General features: G+C 49.8%; 1 protein-coding gene across 1 annotated transcript in view; it reads right to left on the bottom strand.

Annotated features, from left to right (window-relative positions):
• LOC143696053 (uncharacterized) overlaps nucleotides 1-21286 on the bottom strand; it is a 1205294-nt gene that overhangs the window by 512677 nt on the left and 671331 nt on the right. The window contains 1 exon segment of the mRNA XM_077191259.1: nucleotides 13751-14299. Within this exon segment, the coding sequence (XP_077047374.1) occupies nucleotides 13751-14299 (549 nt within the window).

The following is a 21286-nucleotide window of genomic DNA, read 5'->3' as shown; positions in this document are numbered from 1 at the left end:
GGTTATTACAGCCGGGTGCATCTTGGCACTCAGCCAGGAGCACCCTGTTCCCTTCGGGGATCCCCTGAAATACCTTTCCCCTTACATCAGCCTGGTGCATATTCATAGAGCCTCATGCATATCCATCAACTACTTTACATATTCCAGGAATGATTTTACATGGCCCCTCCTTGGGTCTGCCTTTTCAGAGCATGTGTGTTTCTTGGCTGTGGTTTTGGCTCCTTCTCTTTATCACCTCCAGTTTTTGGGCCTTGCTACACTCTGCCTTCAGATGGGGAGTGCTGATAGTTGGCAGATCTGTACAGGTGTCCTCATCCGGTGTGCATTGGATGTTATCCCATCCAAGCAGGCAGTTTAACACAAGCACACTTCTATCAGCTATTTCACTACTATGTCTAAGCTCAATTAACAACAGAAATAAAAACTACATCTTTAGAACAAAGTTATTTTAACACCACACATATAAAATCCATTTTAATATTTGCAAAAAGCCAATATTATGATATTTATCTATAACAGGGTGAAGGAGCCCTGGCCCAGGCTCTGGCCATGGGGGACATGGGGACGCTGCCGGGGGGTCCCTGTCCCCCTGTGCCACCCCCAGGGCCCCGGCCCCCCGTCCCCGTGTCAGGCTCTGGGCTCGATCTCGTGGAACATCCTCTGGGGGAGGCTGCAGGGCCGGGGACGGGGGGACCCGGGGGGACAGGGGACCCCGCTGTGCACGAGCAGGGTTGGACTGCTCTGGGGGGAGCTGTGAGGGGGCCGGGGCAGAGTGACCTCCCCAGGGACCTCACACAGCCCCCGTGATGTCACCCTGCCCCTGTGATGTCACAGTGCCACCTGTGATGTCACACAGCTCCCGTGATGTCACAATGCTGCCTGAGATGTCACACAGCCCCCGTGATGTCACACAGCCACCTGTGATGTAACACAGCCCCCGTGATGTCACACAACCACTCTCTTATGTCACACAACCTCCATATGATGTCATTCAGCTGCTATGTGATGTCACACAGCAGATTTGTGATGTCACAGTCACCCTGTGATGTCACAGCCTTCTCTGTGACATCACACAGCTGCTCTGTGACTCTGTGTCACAACCCACATTGTGATGTCACAGAGCCGCCTTCTGTGATGTCACAGCTAGCTCTGTGCTGTCACAACCCCCTCAGTGCTGTCACCGAGCCCACTCTGTGCTGTCACACAGCCCCTTGCTGCCATCCCAGCTGCTCTGTGGCTCTGGGACACAGCCCCAGAGGTGCTGCTGTGACACAGCCCCCGCGGGGACATCCCACAGCCCCGGCCAGTGCTGAGCCCCTGTGAGCTCTGTCTGTGCCCTGCTCGTGTCCCTGAGGGGCCCTGGCAGTGCCCCAGCCCTGCTGGGCTGTGCACAGGAGCTGCTCCTGGCCAGAGCTGTCTCTCTGCAGCTCTGCTGCCCTTGCCAGGAGCTGCCTCTGGGCCAGGAGCCCGGCCCAGCTCAGCAGCACAGACACAGCACAAGGACTTTAATCACCCTCTGGGCCTTTGCTGCTCTTTGCATCACACCCAGTCCCTCAGAGTGGGCTCAAAGACTTCTCAAGAGCTCCAAGTCAGATTGAAATACTGAAGTTTCTTGTACTTTAAAGAGATCCCTGTGAGGGACAGCACTGACAAAGTGTCCCCGGGTTCCAGGGAGAGCAGAACACTGGAGGCACTGATGGCAGCTGGGGACAAACAAGGCAAAGGTGTCTCAGGTGCTGAGCAAACCTGGATTTGTTTCAGGATTGCAAAGGGCCAAGGCCTGAGCCCCAGGGCCTGGCCAGGCAGATCCTGTCCCTCCCTCCTTGCTCAGGGCTCTTCCCGGGATGGGCACTGGCATGTGGGGATGGGCAATGCCAAGGGCAGGAGCGTGGGGCGGCCCCTGCCAGGCTGCTGAGCAGGGACAAGGAGGCCATGAGGCCCCAGGCCTGCAAGGGTCACTTGTCCCCTCCTGGCTCAGGCCCAGGGCCAGCAGCCATGGCCAAAGCGCTGCCCAGGTTGGCTCTGTCAGGGCTGTCTTGCAGCTGCTGCCCATCCCTGTGCCCTGTGCAGCCCAGGCTGTCCCACGGTGTCCCTGCCCTGGCCTCTGTCCCTGCAGGCTCTCGGCATCCCCCGGCTGCCCCACCTGGCTGGGCCCTTCCTTTGCTGACAGCTCTGCCTCCTGCCTGCCCCTGCCTCCCCACACAAAGCCTGGGGCTGCTCCAGGCTCCTGCTGGGGACGTGCTGCACCACAGCCCTGCCCTGACAGGGAAATTCCTTTCTCCTGCAGCCACTCTGGGCCTCCCCAGCTGCCCTTGGCGTTAATTCTTTCTCTCTCTGGCTGTTTTCCACTATGTCAAAAGGATCCACCAGCCCTGAAATCGCTCTTTAAACACTCTCATGGCTCTGCTCCACTGTCCTCAGTCTCCACCCCACTGAGCACAGAGCTCCTTTGTCCCTATACAGTGCTCATGTTCCCAAGGCCTCCAAAACCCCCCTCCTTGGGACATCTCTGGACCCTCTCCAAAGTGTTTCCAAATGAAAACATTCAGCTCAGAGTCTAAAGAAATCACCAGAGGACAGGGCCAGCCCGACCTGTCTGTCCTGGCTACTTTTGTCTGGGAGCAATCCTTGGATATACAGAATTTGGGAGGCCAAATTCTAATTTTGGCCATGGTCCCTGGACAAGAAGGCTGGTTCTTTTCCATAGGAATGAAGGAACAGAGCCCCAGTGTTTCAGGGACAGATGAGAGGTGACCACCAGAGGCCAAGGCCAGCCAGACCTGGCAGGTTTTGTTTTGTGAGATACCCTTGCAAATAGGAATTATTTTAGGGAGAGTACCTGTTTTGGCAATGACCATCTGGAAAGTCAGACAGCTCTTTTCCATAGCAAGGAAAGCACAGAGCCCCAGTGCTCCAGGAGCTGATGAGAGGCAGCCCTTGACATCCCAAGATCAGCCAGAGCTGTCAGGTGGCCCCTGGGAGGCCAAGCCAGCCAGAGCTGTTCCATGTTCCCTGGGTTCCATGGGGTCCCAGAGTGTCCCAATGGTCCCTTGCTTCCATGGGGCCCTGAGGTGTCATAATGCCCCCTTGGTGACACCAGGCCCTGAAGGTTGGAATGGTCTCCATGGTTCCATCAGGCCCCACAGAGCCACAATGGTCTCTGAGTCCATGGAGCCCCTCTGTGTCACCATGGCCCCTTGGTTCCCTGGGCTCCAGTGGTGCCACAATGATCCCCTTGGTTCCATGGGCTCCAGTGGGGCCACAATGATCCCCTTGGTTCCCTGGGCTCCAGTGGGGCCACAATGATCCCCTTGGTTCCATGAGGTCCCCACAGTGTCCCAGGCATCTCCATGGGAGGGAAAGAACCCAGCCCCGCTTTTGCAGGCGCAGCCACCAGAGGCCCAGGCCAGCCAGCCTTGACGGTACTGGCAGATTTTGCTGGGAGCAACCCTTGGATATTGAGAATTTCAGAGGTGGAATCCCAGTTTCAGACATGGACACTGGAGGAGAAGGATGGTTCTTTTCCACAGGAAGGAAAGCACAGAACACCGGTGGTGTCTCCGGGGCAGATGAAAGGCGGCCATCAGAGGCCAAGGCCAGCCAGACCTCTCTGTCCTGGCAGCTTTTGTCTGAAAGCAACCCTTGGATATTGGGAATCTGGGAGGTGGAACCCCAATTTCGGCCGTTTCTGCATGGATAAGAAGGACGGTTCTTTTCCATAGGAAGGAAAGCACCCAGCCCCAGTGTTTGGACAGCAGGGGAGAGGCACCCCCAGGAGGCCAAGGGCAGCCAGACCTGTCTGTCCTGGCAGCTTTCACCTGGGAGCAATCCTTGGATGTACGGAGTTTTGGAGGTAGAATCCCAGTTTTGGCCATGGTCAAGATGGGTGTTTTTGCCCATAGGAAAGTAAAGCACAAAGTCCAAGTGTTTAGGAAGAAGATGAGAGGTGGCCACTCTCAGGCCAAGCCAGCCAGACCTGTCTCTCCTGGCACCTTTTGTCTAGGGGCTTTCCTTGGACATTGGGCATTTTGGAGGTGCAATCTCAGTTTTGGCTGTGGGTGCCTGGACAGGAAGAAGAGTTCTTTTTATGAGGAAGGAAAGCACCCAGCCCCAGTGTTTCAGAGGCAGATGAGGGCCAGCCCTCAGGAAGCCAAGGCCAGCCAGACTTGTCAGTGCTGGCAGCTTTTGTCTGGGAGCTATCCTTGGATATAAGGAATTCCAGAGGCAGTTGCCCAGTTTTTGCCATGGGTGCCTGGTTGAGATGGAGGGTTTTTTCCACAAGAAATAAAAGTGATAGTGGAGCCCTGGAAAATGTTAAAAATAGTCTTTGAAAATATTGAGCTTTGTGTTTTCTCAGGTCACTGCACCTGCGTAAGCAGTATGATAAAAGATATAATTGTTAGATGTGGTGATTGTTTAGTAATTAAATATAATTATTCTATAACCATAAGAAGAATCATGAGAAACTATGTTGGAAATTTAAAGGGGGCTATGTTTAGCTGAAATCTGTGCATACAATAGAACAATATAGGTTTAATAATTACATGAAAGTTATGTAATGATAGAGGATAAAACACGTTCACCTCGAATGTATGGTCGGAATCAGATTTGGGTGGAAACTACCCTGATTCCCAGAGCTCTTGAATAAAAAGCACCGCATATAATCGCTTCTGTGATTATGTGTTTCTGAACGCTAACATTTTGGCGACCCCGGATGGGACCCTGCGGGTGCTGCTGAGCGAGTTTCGCGACTCGACCGCGCTCCAGCCGGCACCGAGGGATTCTCGGGGAGCTCGATCGGCCGCGACCGCTTCTGCCGCTCGCCACGTCCCCGGGAGAAAGGTAAGGTGCTTTTTACTTTGGTTTGGGTGCCTGCCAATGAGACGCAGCGAAAGCTATGCTTGGTTGGGCTAAAGGAATTCCTGCTGGTACAAGCCCAGGCGCCGTCCCATAAGACAATCGCGAAAGTGTTGCGGGTTCGGCAATTTGTGGTATATTTGGAAGGGAGAAACTGAAAGGGATTTTGGGCGGCAACACCTCTATCCCGCAAAGTTCTCCTTTGGGGTGCTTACTAGCACATTGGAAACAGGGTAATTTTGGGGAAGAATTACGTAAAGCTAAGTTGATTGATTATTGTAATACATGGTGGCCAGAATATGCCTTGGAGAATGGTGACAAATGGCCAAAATACGGAACTCTGCAATATAACACTATTTCGCAGTTAATGTCGTTTTGTAAACAAGAAGGAAAATGGGATGAGGTTCCGTATGTTGATTTGTTTTTCTATTTACGGGCAAAGCCAGAATGGCAGGATGAATGTGGATTAATGATGGTTAAAACATCTGCAAGCAATAAGTGTGGGGTTTGTGAGGAACGTTGTTTAGAACACTTGGCGTTGAAAGAAAGCCTGAGTAGGGAAAATTATACAGATATTGATTTACAGGTAGCTCCAATAGGAACAAGAGAACCTAACCCTATCCCACCTGTTCCATCTGTCCCTATCCCACTGCCTGCTCCTACCCCACCTAGTCCTGAACCGGTCTCGTCTAGTACACCCTTCCCTCTTTATTCTCCTCTCCCATCGTCACCTGATCCCTCTTCCTCGGAAGATGAGCAAAACCTAACTGTGGCAGGAAGGAGAGAGAGAGAATCAACGATGGGGTAGCCCACAGAACCAGGAGTCGGTCTTACCTTGCCCCAGTTATGGATAGAAAAGACATAGGCAGACAAAAACGGATTGTAATTGCCCCCTTGCGACAAAGTGTAGGAGTGGAAGGGCCAGTATTTATAAAAGTGCCTTTCTCTCCTGCAGATTTAGTTATTTGGAATCAATCAGCCAGAATTCATAGAGAAAATCCTGATAAAATGGCATGAGTATTAAAAATGGTTATAAAAACCTCAAAATCCTGACTGGGATGACATACAATAATATGTATATTAATATTATATATATATATATATATATATATATATATATATATATAATTATATATAGTATAATAATATATCTAATATATATCTATATAATATATATAATATATCTAATATATTAATATTAGATACTTTGATGGATTCCACTGAGAAAGAGATGGCACTTAAGGCAGACAAAGAAAGGGCAAGAGAGAACATCAGAAATGGATTCGTAACAGGGAATTTAGATAAGAATTTCCCAATTGAGGATCCAAATTGGGACCCTAATTTATTTTGCGATATGGGGAGACTACGGAAATATCAAGAGTGGATCCAAATAGGAGTTCAGAACGCTGTGCCCAAAACTATAAATTGGTCTAAACTATATGAAGTTCAGCAGGAAAAGACAATGTCCAGACTTGAACAACCAGTTTCACCAGGGCAATCAGTGCCAGCAGGTTACAAGGGGATGGTTTTGGGGGAGTATACCAGCTGACTAGACACAGAGCCAGTAGAACAAGTTAAGGAACCTGTTATAAATATACAATTAGGACATAAAGAGGTCAAATTTCTAATAGATATAGGAGCTACTTACTCGGTATTGAGTGATTTGCAAGGACAAATTGGGGACAAGGAAACAACAATAGTCGGCGCTACAGGGAAAGAGGAGAAATGGCCATTCTTGCAACCCCAAGATTTGTGTTTTGGGAACAAAGTTATAACACACAAATTCCTATACGTACCTGAGTGTCCAATTCCACTTTTAGAGAGAGATTTGCTAGCGAAACTTGATGCGGTAATAACCTTTGAAAATGGGGAGCTTATAATGAAAATATCTGAATCAAAGACGGGACAGATTTTAATGATCAAAGAAAAACCTGTTCCCTCTATCCCTAGGGAGGTAGAAGATGCAGTGATTCCCTCTGTATGGGAGACAGATATACCAGGGAAATCTAAATTGGCACAACCAGTGCATGTAGAGTTAAAAGAAGGGGCGAGGCCTCTACAAGTCAAACACTATTCCATAAAACCAGAAGCATGGCAAGGAATAAGTAATGATTATTGATAAGTTCTTGAAATACCAAATTCTAGAAGAATGTGAATCAGAATTGAATACACCAATATTTCCAGTAAAGAAGCCAAATGGTGAATATAGATTAGTGCAGGATTTGAGAGCAATAAATAAAATAACAAAGGACATTTCTCCAGTGGTAACAAATCCTTACACATTGCTAACATCCGTAAAGGAGATATATAAGTGGTTTACTGAAATTGATTTAAAAGATGCCTTTTTCTGCATTCCCCCTTGACAAAGAAAGTAGGAAACTGTTTGCCTGTGAGTGGGAAAACCCAGGGAGTGGGAGAAAGACCCAGCTCACCTGGACACGATATAAGAACTCGCCGACCCTATTTGGAAACCAACTGGCAAAGGAGCTGGAGATTTGCACCGAGAGTGGGCAAGTACCAAGAGACCAATACCTGTTGTTGCAGTATGTTGATGATATACTAACAGCTACAGAAGAAAAGCAACCTGTATAAAGGTAACCATTGAGATTTTAAATTCCCTGGGAATGGGAGGTTATAAAGTATCCAGAGGAAAGGCACAAATTGCCCAACAGACTGTGATCTACCTGGGATGTGAAATTTCACAAAGGCAATGAAAACTAGACACTAACCGTATCCAAGCTATTTGTGCTATTCCAGAGCCCCAGAACCTACATGAGCTGCGAGTCTTCCTCGGGATGGCAGGATGGTGTCGCCTGTGGATCATGGACTGTGGAATGATTGCGAAGCCCCTGTGTGAAGCTCAGAAGATGCAGCCATTCACCTGGGGCAAGCCACAGAAAGAAGCCTTCCTAAAATTAAAGGAAGCACTGACAACTGCTCCAGCATTAGGCTTACCTGATCTGTCTAAAGATTTTCAGCTGTTTGTCCATGAAAGGCTGTGCCTAGCACTAGGAGTCCTGACCCAAGGTCTGGGAAGCTGGAAAAGGCCGCTGGGCTACTTTTCCAAACAACTTGACAGCATAAGTGCCGGGTGGCCTCCATGTCTGCGGGCAGTCGCAGCCACTGTGATGCTGATACAAGAAGCCAGGAAGCTCACGATGGGAAGGCACATAGATGTCAATGTACCACACATGGTAACCACTGTCTTAGAGCAGAAGGGGGCCATTGGCTATCCCCAAGCAGGACGATGAAATTCCAGGTAGTCCTGACTGAGCAGGATGATGTCACATTAAAAACAACTAACCTTTTGAATCCAGCTTTGTTCCTAGGTACCACAACTGAAGAAGGCCCATTTAGAGCATGACTGTGTGGAGGTAATAGAGTACACCTACTCAGCAAGAGAAGACCTGAAAGACGTCCCACTAGAGCAGCCAGAGTGGGAGCTGTTTACAGATGGGAGCAGCTTTGTGGAAAACGGAACCAGATACGCTGGGTATGCGGTAACAACAGTCAGTACAGCAGTGGAGGCAAAGGCATTACCACCAAATACATCTGCCCAGAAGGCAGAACTGGTTGCTTTAACCAGGGCCCTAGAATTAAGTGAAGGGAAAAAGGTAAATATCTGGACTGACTCAAAATATGCTTTTGGAATGGTGCATGTACACGGAGCACTATGGAAAGAAAGGGGACTATTGTCCTTCTCTGGGTATGCACATTAAACATCAGGATGCAGTCCTGCAATTGATAAAATCAGTACAAAAACCTGAACAAGTGGCAATCATACACTGTAAAGCACAGCAATCAGGAAACTCCAAAATCTGTGAGGGAAATCGAAAGGCAGACTAGAGAGCCCGACAGGTTGCTCGAGAGGTGCAAACAACAATGGCATTGATACCTTTAGAGCTTAACGTATCCCAATTCAATTTGCCTCCAGAACCAAAATATTCAGTAGAAGATGAGAGACTGGCACGTTTGCTAAATGCACAAAAGAATTCAGAGGGATGGTATGTGACTGCACAAGGACAGATAGTGGTACCCCCTTGATAATGAGAGAAGTTCTACAAATTAAAAATAATGAATGTCACTGGGGTGCAGAGGCATTGGTAAAATTGCTAAAGCAGAGTTTAATTTTGGTACGGATGTTAACAATGGCAAAATCAGTAATGTCAAAATGTGATATCTGCTTGAAAAACAACCCAGTGGCTAGACGACAGGCACAGCTAGGAAGAATTCGGATAGGAATAGAGCCAGGAGACTATTGGCAGGTAGATTTTGTAGACTTGCCAAGAACTCGAGGATACAAATACCTGTTAGTGGGGGTTGACACATTCTCTGGGTGGCCAGAAGCCCTTCCCTGTCGCACCAACCAAGCAAAGGAAACAGTAAAGTGGTTACTACAGGAGATTATTCCCAGGTTCGGGGTGCCCCTAGGGTATCATCAGATAGGGGGCCCCATTTCATAGCTACAGTAGTAAGAGAGGTAAGTAGATTGCTGGGGATAACTTGGGACCTCCACACACCATGGAGACCCCAGTCAAATGGACAGGTAGAGAGGATGAATCAGACACTAAGGAGGCAAATCAGTAAAATATGCCAAGAAGCCAAATTGCAGTGGCCCCAGGCTTTGCCAATAGCACTGTTGAGGATTCGGATAAAGCCTAGGAGTGGGATGTCAGTCAGCCCTTAGGAGATATTGCATGGGAAACCATATGAATCTCCTGAGCCTAACCCTAATGTGCACGTCACAGGAAAGCAGGAAGTGTATAATTATGTTCTGTCTCTCGGGAAAACTTTAGCTCGGCTCCGGAGCATCCTCGTGTGGAATAGACCGCTGACTCTCGAGAACCCAGTTCATAACATACATCCAGGAGACGAGGTGTACATCAAGAACTGGAACGAAGAACCGCTGAAAGAAAAGTGGAGTGGAGCCCACCAGGTACTGCTGACCACCTTTACAGCAGCCAAAGTAGCCGACGTGGACCCCTGGATTCACTATACCCGAGTGAAGAAAATCCATCCTGGATCACGGCCTGTGTAAACTCTGGAACCAACAAGGCTGCAGATAAGATGTGTTTAATCACTTTGAGAATGCTATCAGTAATTGTGCCAATGTTATGGTCATTAATGTCTTTGGGATGTGGAATGCAAAAAGATCAACTAACCACTCTTCATTCTAGAATGAAGAGAGAGGTACAAGCAGAAACACAGGTGATAAAGGTTTCTAATGCAGTTTGGGCTGAGAATGTAATGATTGGATTAGTCAAAGCCTTTGCCAAAATGCAAAACACCTGTAGAATAACTGCCTGTATACCAATACAAAAGGGCAGCAGGAGATCCAGTAAATTGGGGAATCACAACATCAAAACTACCTGAAATACAAAAGAACAAAACAATTGCATGCAAACAGGTACCCGAATCGAGGCAAGTAATCAAGGAAACTTGGGAGAAAATAGGAACATGGATGAGACCCATGGGCCAGAAAGACTGTATTCTAAGTGATGGCACACTAGGAACCCCTATGGGAGAATCAGGAGGCATCACACAATGGCAATGCTATTTGCCACACTATAAAAAGATTATAGAAAATGTTACAGAAACCACTCTGGTATGGAAGTGTGAGGCCAAGGATCAGAAAGGTCAGACAGAGCCTTGGGACAGTGCGTGGTCTGTGAGTATCCTTCAAAGATTCCAATGTATGGCAAACACCCCTTGGTGCATTAAGTGGGAAGGCCCCGAGAATGAAACAGATCCAGCAGTAACAAACACTGCCACCAGCAGCAGAACGAGGGCAGACCAAGTAAGTTGGTGGGCATGTACTTATGACTGCACTTCTGATGATGCAGAGATAAAGCAGATGCCACCCCTGGCAATAGCCCTACAAACTGGCTGTGCTTGCAGAGGGATCAAACATAAACAAGGCAGAGGGAATTACAAAGCAGTTGTAGGATGTACCAGGAGTACAGTCCGAGGTCCAGGACAATTTGTATGGGCAGCAAGCGATGGCACCTGGACAACACATCTGCCTGTAGATGGGAAAGTAAAGGAAATTACTTTAGGCCTCCCAACCTCATGTCCAATTTGGAAAAAGTCCCCATTTAACGGAAAACATGAACTTGTGCAGATAAGAGCAAGAAGAGAAGTTCTAGACAATGAAAATCCAGATGACACTTGGCAAGAACCCTCTGGTGGAGTGAAATTTGGGTGGGCCCTAGAGTCTTTGCTTGGTCCTACAGCAAACTATCAGAGTAGGGAGATGCTGTACAAACTTACAGGTCAGGTAGATAGACTGGCAAGAGTCACCCGGGAAGGATTTAAAGAATTAAACGTACAATTACAAGCCACCACAAAAATGACTTTACAAAATCGATTAGCCTTAGATTTGTTACTCCTGAAAGAGCATGGAGGATGTGGATTTTTAAAGGGACGGGTTGGTCATTGCTGCGTTCACATCCCAAATGTAACTGCAGATGTAGAATATGACATCAATCAGTTGAAACAAAGAGAGCATGAAGCACAAGAAGAGCAAAAGGATTTGACTACGACCTGGCTAGGCAAAATCTTTAAAGGGGTAGGGTGGAATGTGCGTTCATGGATTAAATCTATCATTGAGAGTGTGATAATCTTACTAATTGTATTCTTAGCAATTTGGTTAGTTCACAGCATCTTGAAAGGAGAGATACAGAAGAAAACATCCTGGAACCAGAAGATAATAAAGGCTCTGACACGAGATCCACGCCCACCATCTTCTGGTTCTCCAGTGCATGACAGCATCCACGACAACGTTTACATCAACCATGGACTTGAAGAACATCAAGTATAAATTGAGAAATAAAGGACTGCATCAAGTGAAAACATTTACACCTATAGTGAAGTGAAAATGCTTTCAAAGGGGGGAGAATGATAGTGGGGCCCTGGAAAAATGTCAAAAATAGACTCTGAAAATGTTAGGCTTTGTGCTTGCCAGATCATGTGAAATTGCACCTGCGTAAGCAGAACATGATAAATGATATAATTGTTAGATGTGATGATTGTTTAGTAATTAAATATAATTATTGTTTAATCATAAGAAGAATCATGAGGAACTATGTTAGAAGTTTGAGGGGGGCCACGAGGAGCCCATGCTTGGCTGAAATCTATGTATACAATAGAACAATTGAAGTTCAATCATTAACATGAAAGTTATATAAGGATAGAATATAAAAACATGTCCATCCCGAACCCATGTCGGAGTCAGATTTGGGCTGGTACCCCTGACACCCAGAGCTCTTCAATAAAAGCACCTGCATATAATCATTCTGGTGATTATGTGTTTCTGAACGCTAATATACCCAGTAAAGTGTTAAACCCTTCCCAGTTGCTGTGCATGAGGCTCTATGAATATGCACCAGGCTGATGTAAGGGGAAAGGTATTTCAGGGGATCCCTGAAGGTAACAGGGTGCTCCTGGCTGAGTGCCAAGATGCACCCGGCCATAATAACCTTTGCTCCATGGTCCTGGTCTCCCATTGTTCTTTATTAAACTTTTTAGATTTTCACAGGAGAGTGAACGCATTTTTCACATTTTTGAATGGTTGAAGTTCTTTAATTTTTCACGGGAGGGAGTTTTGAAGAGCTGCAAGTGGCCAATCTGCCTGCAACAAGGACCATTCCACGGGTTCTTGTCACCTTTCCCGACACGTCTGCTGCAGCTCATGGAGGGTAAAGCCCTGGAGGCTCCTTATGGGCGGTTATGGACGATTGCAGGCAGCGCCTCCATGCCCTGGATCAGCGGTGCCCCCTCCTGGGAACCCCCACGTGTTCCAGTTTCTGTGAAGCTGCCTGTGAAAAACACGTTCACTCTCTTGTGAAAATGTAAACAGGTTAATAAAGGACTTTAATAAAAGTTTAATGGGGGACCAGGACCATGGAGCAAAGGTTATTACGGCCGGGTGCATCTTGGCGCTCAGCCAGGAGCACCCTGTTACCTTCGGGGATCCCCTGAAATACCTTTCCCCTTACATCAGCCTGGGGCATATTCACAGACACTCATGCACAGCAAACTTTTCCCCCAAACTAGTTTACGTTCCAAGAACTCGATGACTAAAGTACTTCAGATGAAAAATAGCTAAAGAAACTAACATGCAATCTAACAGATCTTAGTTAAACAATTCATATTACAAATACACTAAACACAAAACCAAACACCACTATAATTTCTCAGACATTTCAACCAAACAATTAAACTTTAATAACATCCTTAAGTACTCTTGAAAAATTAAAATTATTTTTAAAACATTAATTGTGTGCGGGTGGTTTTATTTTGATAATGATTTTTGGATTGTTTGGGTTAGATGATTTAAAAAATGGGATTTTTATAGGAATTGAATCAGCTGAGAAGGTGGCACTCTGCAAACAGAACTGACTGAAAATGAACGGGACAGAAATCAGGACCTCTTGAAAGTTTTATTTGCTATCAAATACATCCCACACAATCCCCATCCCATTGCTCCAAATTGGGATCCCACTTCTCCCAATCCCCTTCGAACCCCATCTCACCCTGGTGGCTGTGGAATGGAGTGAGTTTGGCATGGGATTGAGTTTTTTGAGGAGGGAACAAAGAATTTGAGGTAGGATTGAGCCTTTTTGGGTTAAAACTCAGTTATTTTCAGTGGAATTTGAGTGGTTTTGAGGGGACAGATCCATCCCTCTTGGCTTCTGGAGTAGAGAGAGATGGAGAAGAGAAAAAAATTCAGGCCAAACCAAAAGGAGAAGCAGCCAGGCGTGTTCCCAACATGGATCACAGGGAATGTGAGTGACCAGGGCTGTGCCCAAAGTGCCTCCTCCAGTGGGGGATGGAGCTGCAGCAGCGCACGAAGCTCTTCCCGCACTCGGGGCACTCGCAGGGCTTCCCTTACCGGTGCCTCCGTTGGTGTCGGGTCAAGTGAGAGCTCCTGGAGAAGCTCTTCCCACACTGGGGACACTCGTAGGGCCTCTCCCCAGTGTGGATGCGCCGGTGGGTGACGAGGGTGCAGTTCCGCTGGAATCCCTTCCCGCAGTCGGGGCATTGGAAGGGCCTCTCCTCTGTGTGAATCCGATAGTGCAGGAGGAGATTGGAGCTGGTCTGAAACCTCTTCCTGCATTTATCACACTCGTAGGGCCTCTCCCCAGTGTGGATGCGCCGGTGGGTGACGAGGGTGCAGTTGCGCTTGAATCCCTTCCCACAGTCGGGGCATTGGAAGGGCCTCTCCTCTGTGTGAATCCGATAGTGCTGGAGGAGATTGGAGCTGGTCTGAAACCTCTTCCCACACTTGGAGCACTCATAGGGTCTCTCCCCAGTGTGGGTCCTCTGGTGGCTGATCAGGTTGGAGCTCTGGCTGAAGCTCTTCCCACACTCCCCACACTCGTAGGGCTGTTCCCCAGTGTGGATCCTCTGGTGCCTGATCAGCTCGGAGTTCCACCTGAAGCTCTTCCCACACTCCATGCACGTGTGGGGCTTCTCCCCATCATGGAGCTGCTCATAGAGCACCAGCTCCGAGCTCTGGCTCCATCTCCGGCCGCCTTCCCGGCCCAGGCTGGCTCTTTCCCCCTCACATCCCCGCCATCTGCGTTTGCAGCCCCTCCTCATGCGGCATCTCCGGGCCTTTTCCTCCCCATTGGCTTCCTGCGCCGTGGAGCCGCTCAAAACGGCCTCTGCCACCAGGTTCTGCCGCGGGCATTTGTCCTCCCTGCTCTCCATGCTCAGCTCCTGCTCTGGGCGAGGAAGGACAAGGACAGCATGGGATTTGCCTCCGTGCCACAGGCAAGGGCAACGAGATCCCCCCAGGCCGTCTCTGGGGACGCACTGCCCCCTCTTGGCTCTCCCATTTCGGGATGCCGGGGCTGTTTGGGCTCCCGGGCTCCCTTCTCCCCTCATTCTCTGCTCTGCGCTGCAGCGGCTCCAAGGAGTCCCCCCTGCCCCTCTCCAGGCTCTTGAGGCTCCCGCCAATGGCGGCGCTCCCCCCTCTCTGGCCTCCCCACTTTGGCCTCCTGGGGCACACAGGGCTCTGCTCCTCCAGGCTGCCTCTGCCGGCAGCCGCCACCGCCACCCCCCGATGTCTCCCCGAGGGGCCTTTTCCGCTCAGCCTTGGACTTCTTCATTCTCCAAACATCCCCCCAAAAACCCAACCCAGGGACCCCCCGGGACATCCGGGCCGGGCTCCCCCTCCCCGCTCACCGGAGCCATGGGGGGGGCGATGATCCCACAGGTGGGGGCTGCGAATTCAGGCAGGGATTGAGACCGCGTGGCTCCCTGAGCTCAGCCTTGATCCGCCCTTGTCCCTCCTCTTCCTCTTCCTCCCGCTCCTCCTCTGTCCGATCTCCACCTCCCTCTCCTCCTCCCCCTCACCCCGCCTCCTTCCCTGCTCTTTCTCCTCCAGCTCCTCCTCTTCCATCCCCCCTCCTCCTCCTCCTCTGCGTTATCCCCACCTCCTGCTCCTTTTCCATCCCGCCCCTTCCATTCCTTCTCCCCCTCCTCCCCCCTTACCCCGCCTCCTCCTCCCCCTCCATCCCTGCCCTTCCCTCCCTCCTCCTCCTCCCCCAGCAGCAGCCACACCCTCGGTGCCCCGTTCCCGCAGCCCTCGCAGCCCGCGGCAGCAGCGGCCATGGAGCCGGGCCAGGTCGGCATGGACAGCGCGGGGCTCTCGGCTGCTCCCAGCCGCTGCGGGCGGGGGGAACCCGGCCCGGGCCAAAGGAGAGGCAAACTGGGCAAACTGGGGGCAGATCACAAAGCTAAGGTACAGCAGAAAATGGAGCTGAAAGAGTTATGTTAATATTAACTCCAAACGAGGAAAAACTGGAAATTCCAAAGTTTAGGGAAGCCGAGAAAAAAGAATTAAACAAGATAGGAAATGAACAAGATAAATCAGGGAAATAGAAACTTCTACATGGAAGACAATTACTTAATAAAATGTGCTTACTAGGAAAAGATTAGAAGACGTGCATCAGAAACCCCACTGGCGTACTCAAGCTTTGTGTGATCATTTTTTAAGGAATTTTGGGTGCACTGGGATTTTTGGTGTAGCAAAGCAAGTCACTGAAAGATGCTTAATTTGCCAAAGGATAAATAAAAAGGTGATGGGAAAAACAACATTAGGAGGTCATGAGTTAGCTCGTCGACCATTTCAAAATATCCAAGCAGAAGTTTAGATTTGTTAGGTTCTGGATTTATTTGGAAAAAAACCCATTTAATCTAGAAGAAAGAGAAGATGCCATATGTTAGACAGGAGATTTTAGGAGAATAAAAATCTTTGAAGTATCAGAAACACCCGAGGAAAAAAGCAAGAAAATAAAAAGGGGAAATGAAAGGGAGGGGAACAAGAGGAAAAGTCAGAAAGAGAGTGGGATCCTCTGCAGCTCTTGCCCCCTCCGTTGGCGGCCGAGGCGCCTGTCCCGGGTCCCGGCTCGCTGCCCGCCTCAGCTCCGCCTGCCCCGGTTTCCATCCCAGGTGCGGGCTCACTGCCCAGGGCAGCTCCACCTGCCCCGGCGCTGGCGGTGAATTTGTGTGCCCTGGCCCCACTGCCCGGCCCGCGGCCGCTCTGCCGGCCATGCTGGGCAAGATGGGGTTGCTCTGTCCTGCCGCGTGGGCCGAGGTCACCGCGCCGACCGCACCGAGGGCGGGTCCCAGCCATCCCATCCCCGGCTGCCCTGCCCGTGCCAGCTGCGCTGGGCAGCGCCGCTGCTGCTGCCGGGGTCTCCCACCTGCCTTTTCTCTGCCGGGAGCTGCCGGATCAGCCGCCAGAAGCCATGTGGGGGCTGCCCACGCTCCGGCTCGGCCTCCACGGGAAGATCCCCCTCTGGCGATTCCGGCAGCAGACCCTGCCCACACTCCCACCGAGCCTCGGCGGGATATCCTCCCCTGACCCCTCCTGCTCTGAGTTACGTCCCCTTGGTAACCACAGCTCCGGCTGTTCAGGGAAAATCCCTCTCTCTACAGGAAGCACCTTATCGAAACACTAGGAGCTCAGTTAAAAGGCAGCCCTCTCCAAATTCTTTCTCAAAACACGGGAGAAAGGCTACAGAAGGTAAAAAAGTGAAAGAGTTAGATGAAGGGATTGCTCTATTGCCGTTAAGAGAGGTTCCCATGGCAGGGATGCGCTGCCCCGCCCCGCGGGAGCCACCGGCGCCCCTGCCGGCCGTGCCCGGAACTGCACCCAAGGGGAAAGCGCCGCGGCCGAAAGGCCGGGACCGGCTCCGGGCTCTGTTTGTTGGCACTGCCGGAGCTGTTGATACACACTACTATCATTATATTATACACACTAGTAAAGAACCGTTATTCCTAATCCCATATCTTTGCCTGAGAGCCCCTTGATTTCACTATCCTAAAAATTAAGAGGGAGGGGCTTTGCATTCTCCATTCCAAGAGAGGCTTTTTCTGCCTTCCCAAGCAGACACCTGTCTTGTAAAGCAAGACAAGCACCCACAGGCACTGAGGGGGGCTGCAGGAGGGGCAGAAGAAGGCCCTGCAGCACTTGGGCACAAAGGCCCAGCAGGTGAATGCAAGAAGGGAGCAGCAAAAGGCCAAGCTGAAGGCAAAGGCCAGGGCAGAGCTCCTACAGCCCCTGAGGGATCAGCCCCAGGGCCCAAGGGGGCCCCAGCACCCAGGGCACGGCTCGGCCACAAGCACCCGGCAGAGGCATTGCCCTCCTCGGCAGGGCACAGCCCACCCAAACAGCCCCTGGCAAGGAATCAGGGCTCCGGCTGCAGGGCACAAGGACACTGCAAGCAGAGACAGCAGCACCCTCAGGACCAGCAAGTCCAGCCCATGATGGACATGGATTGGCAGGGCTGTCACAGCTCCCATCACACCAGGGACCCTCCACACTGGAGCCCTTGAGAACATTCAGGTGGGTCTGCATTGAGAGGAGGCATTTTCTGATGGACACAGGGCCTCTCAATCTGCTCTGAATCTTAGACCTAAAGGGGAAAATAGTAAAGGAATATTTTAATTTTTAAGGGAATGAGTGGGAAAGATGAGCAGGTATGATTTGTTCAACCACTATTAGAAGCTGTGGGGGATAGGTTTGGAATAAATGAATTTCTTTTTCTTCCTCCTGTGATTGTAATTAACTAGGAAGGAGTTTGAGAGCTGGATTTTAATACTGTAAAAAGGGATACAGAGGCTAGTTCTGTTGTACCTCTGTGTCAAAAGTCTGACAAGGCCTATGCTGAAGTGAACCCAGAAGTGTGGGCAGCCCCAGGGAAATACAGAAAATTAGATATGGAGCCTCTACAAATTAAAGCAACCAGGACAAGCACTACCCTGTTCCAAGAGAGGGAAGGAAGGGCTCACAGCCTGGTATTGAGTCCCTGTTAAAGGCAGGGCTTTTGGAGCCAAGGGTGTCTCCCTACAACACTCCTATCTTGCCAGTCAACAAACTGGATGGATGGACACAAGGAGGAAACACAGAATTTTCAAGTGTTAAAATTAAGATTAACTGAGGCGAGTGGCCTGGGCCTTCCAGACAGGGAAAAAGAATTTGAATTATAGGTGGACGTTAAACAGGGTCTTGCCAAAGGAATTCTTGTGCTAAAATGTTTAACCCAGTGGCCAGAGAGCAGCCTCATTGTCTGCAGAATTGTGCAGCCACAGCTTCCGTGGGAGCAGAGGCCTGAAAACTGATGACAACAGGAGGATCTCCTAGAGTTCAAGTCTGGCATCAAGTTAAAGCTTTGACAACCAAAAGAGCCTCTCAATGGATGAGCAGGGCTCGGTGATTACAGTATGAAACTTGTTCAATGGCACAGGAGGATTCAGAACTGAGGACAGGGCAAGGGTTTAACCCAGCCTCCTGTTTGAACAGCCTGGAGAGGGGCTGGCAAGGAACCCAGGACTGCACTCAAGGGACAGAGCTCCCGAGCCAGGCTGGGAGAGATTGATGGGACATTCCCTGGCCTGAGGGAGACAATGTGTTTGTGCATGGCTCTGCAAGGGCAGCAGGAGGGAAAAGAGCTACAAGACAGGCTGTTATTAAGGAAGGGGAATCAGACAAAGCGCAGGTCACCGGCCCATGCTCAGCCCAACCCGCGGAGCTCTTGGTGCTTGTAAGAGCCTGGCACTGAAATGCCCTGAGCAGGAAGGCTTCAAAATCTTCTGCTGACACCATGGCACCTAACAGGGGGGCAAAAGCAATTCTGACTGCTTCAGCAAGCACTGGATCACTTATTAACCTATTGCTAAAACAAATAATTCAAAGAAAATGGATTGTGGAAGCAATAGATTCAGATGGGGAACTCATTTTACAGGAAAGACCCTTCAGGGGGTTATGGCAGCTTTAGGAATACAATGGGACCTCCATAACCCCTGGCAAGCCCAGAGCTTGGGTTGGGTAGAAAGAATGAATGGGGAAATAAAGAAACACCTTTGGAAGCCGGAGATGGAAACCAAGATGCCATGGGTACAGCTTTTGCCATTGGCCTTGGCAAGAAAAAGAGCCAGACCCAAGGCAGATATTCAATTATCTCCCTTGGAATTCATGTCTGGAATTCCTTACCTGGGCAATTCTCCACCTAGTGCAGGGTGGAAATAAGGGATGTAAATGTAAGGCAGGCTGTAGCCAGGATCCTGTCTCCTGTGGAATCTCTCCCCCAGGAAGCTGGGCTGGCACAGAGCCTGCCCTGGGACTTTGCTGTTGCCAACACCCAGCCAGGCCATCGGCTCCTGCCTAAGGAGTGCAAAGCAGCACCACTGGTGGCCAAGGGGCCCACGCCAAGTGTCCCTGAGGCCAGAAACAGCCGCCAGCACAGCTGAGCACGGGGGGACCCCTCAGCCTGGCCTCAGGGGCTCTGAAGCCCCGGAGATTTGCACTTCCCACCTGCAGCAGGACCATGGGAGCCCCACTGAGCCTGCCCTGAAGGCAACGCAGCAGCAGCCAGGGCTCCACAGCGGGCCAAGCCCCTGGGCCTGCCCACAGATCCTCTGCTCAAACCCTCGGGAATCCTGGCCACCCTCCCCTGGCACCTCCAGCCACTGCGGCCAAGCCTCGCTGCCGCTGCTGCAGCTCCAGCGCTGGCTGGGCCTGCACTGCCACAGCTGCTGGGGAGCACTGCGGCACAATTCCACCCTGGGGCTCACTCACACCCACACTCTGGGCTGCCTGCGACTGCACTGCTGCAAAATGTACCCATCCTGGTTCTTTTAAATCTTATTTCTCTGCTCAGAAAGGTTTCTCTACTCAAAGGTTTGCCTTTGGGAAAGAAATTTTAAAGGTTTTATTTAAGGGGTTCCCAGTCTGTTTGGATGTTAAACTCATCTCCACCACTCAATGGAGACGAGTTTAACATCTGAACAGACTGGGAATAGCCCAAAAGACACCCACAGAGATAAGGACCAGCAACAAAACATCAACGCCCCGCAGCAAACAGCAACCAACAGCTACCCCAGACACTGCCCCCGCACAGCTGGAGACACCTGGTCTGGAAAAGGCTGAGAAGGAAATCCAGGAGTGTGGACCGAATTCACAGCAGAGGGGAAGAAATCCGAGTCTAATAGGAAACCAAACACTAAAAACTTACATGACTTGGAAGCAATGAATATTAAAGCAGTGGATTTAGATTGGTTCAGACTACGTAAAGTTTAGGAAAAATCGAGTAAAACTGACATGTCATGGAATGATTTTTTCTGCTCAGCCAGGCTATTTGTGGATGAAAGTATTTCTGTTGCACATCCTGGCCAGAACCAAGTAATGCCTTGACTCTCTCACACGAAAGAGATTCTTGGAGAGTTTTTGTTTTCCCTACAGTTTCAGTGATAAGATTACAACATGAGAAACATTTTTTATAATAATCCTACTTTATATTGTCAGGTAGGTTTGGGACAGAAGGGTGAGAATCAATTTTTGGTCTGGGTTTTTCCATGTTCGCCTTTATGTTGCATTTTGCAAAATTGAAGAGCTTTAACCGTGATACTTTTAACTCTTAAATAGTTAATACTTTTTTTTAAAAAAGCAGATTCCGGGGGGCCACATGTGACTCACCAGATGGCAGCCCTGGAAGAGAAGCTTTGGTTCTAGTCAGCCAGGAGAGGAGCTTTAGGAATGCAAATGAACCCTGCTGGGCAAAGCCTGGCCAATGTACCTGGGTCTCTTGCCTGGGGCAGGAATTGGGCTGGTTCCCCCTGCCCCTCACCCCGAGCTCTGCCTGCTTGCACTGATGGAATTTGCACAGCTCAAGGCAGAGCCCGGGGTGAGGATATCTGACCCTGCAACAGAAACGGGTGAAGCTGCACAGGGAAACAGCAAATGGAGAATGTTGGGAAAACTTCACTATAAATAAATGGGGGGAATCATCCCTCTGCCCACTCCAACGTGTGCTGTCACTGTCTATGTTATATAGGGTGGATTAGAGCACTGAGATGTTCTTGCTACCACAAGTTCCGGGAAATCAGTTGGGAATCCAAGTATTTGATGATTTAATTA

Source organism: Agelaius phoeniceus, chromosome 28, assembly GCF_051311805.1.
Source record: "Agelaius phoeniceus isolate bAgePho1 chromosome 28, bAgePho1.hap1, whole genome shotgun sequence".
Classification (NCBI taxonomy): domain Eukaryota; kingdom Metazoa; phylum Chordata; class Aves; order Passeriformes; family Icteridae; genus Agelaius; species Agelaius phoeniceus.
The sequence above is the reverse complement of the archived record's forward strand: the minus strand, read 5'-3'. Positions and strand labels throughout refer to the sequence as shown.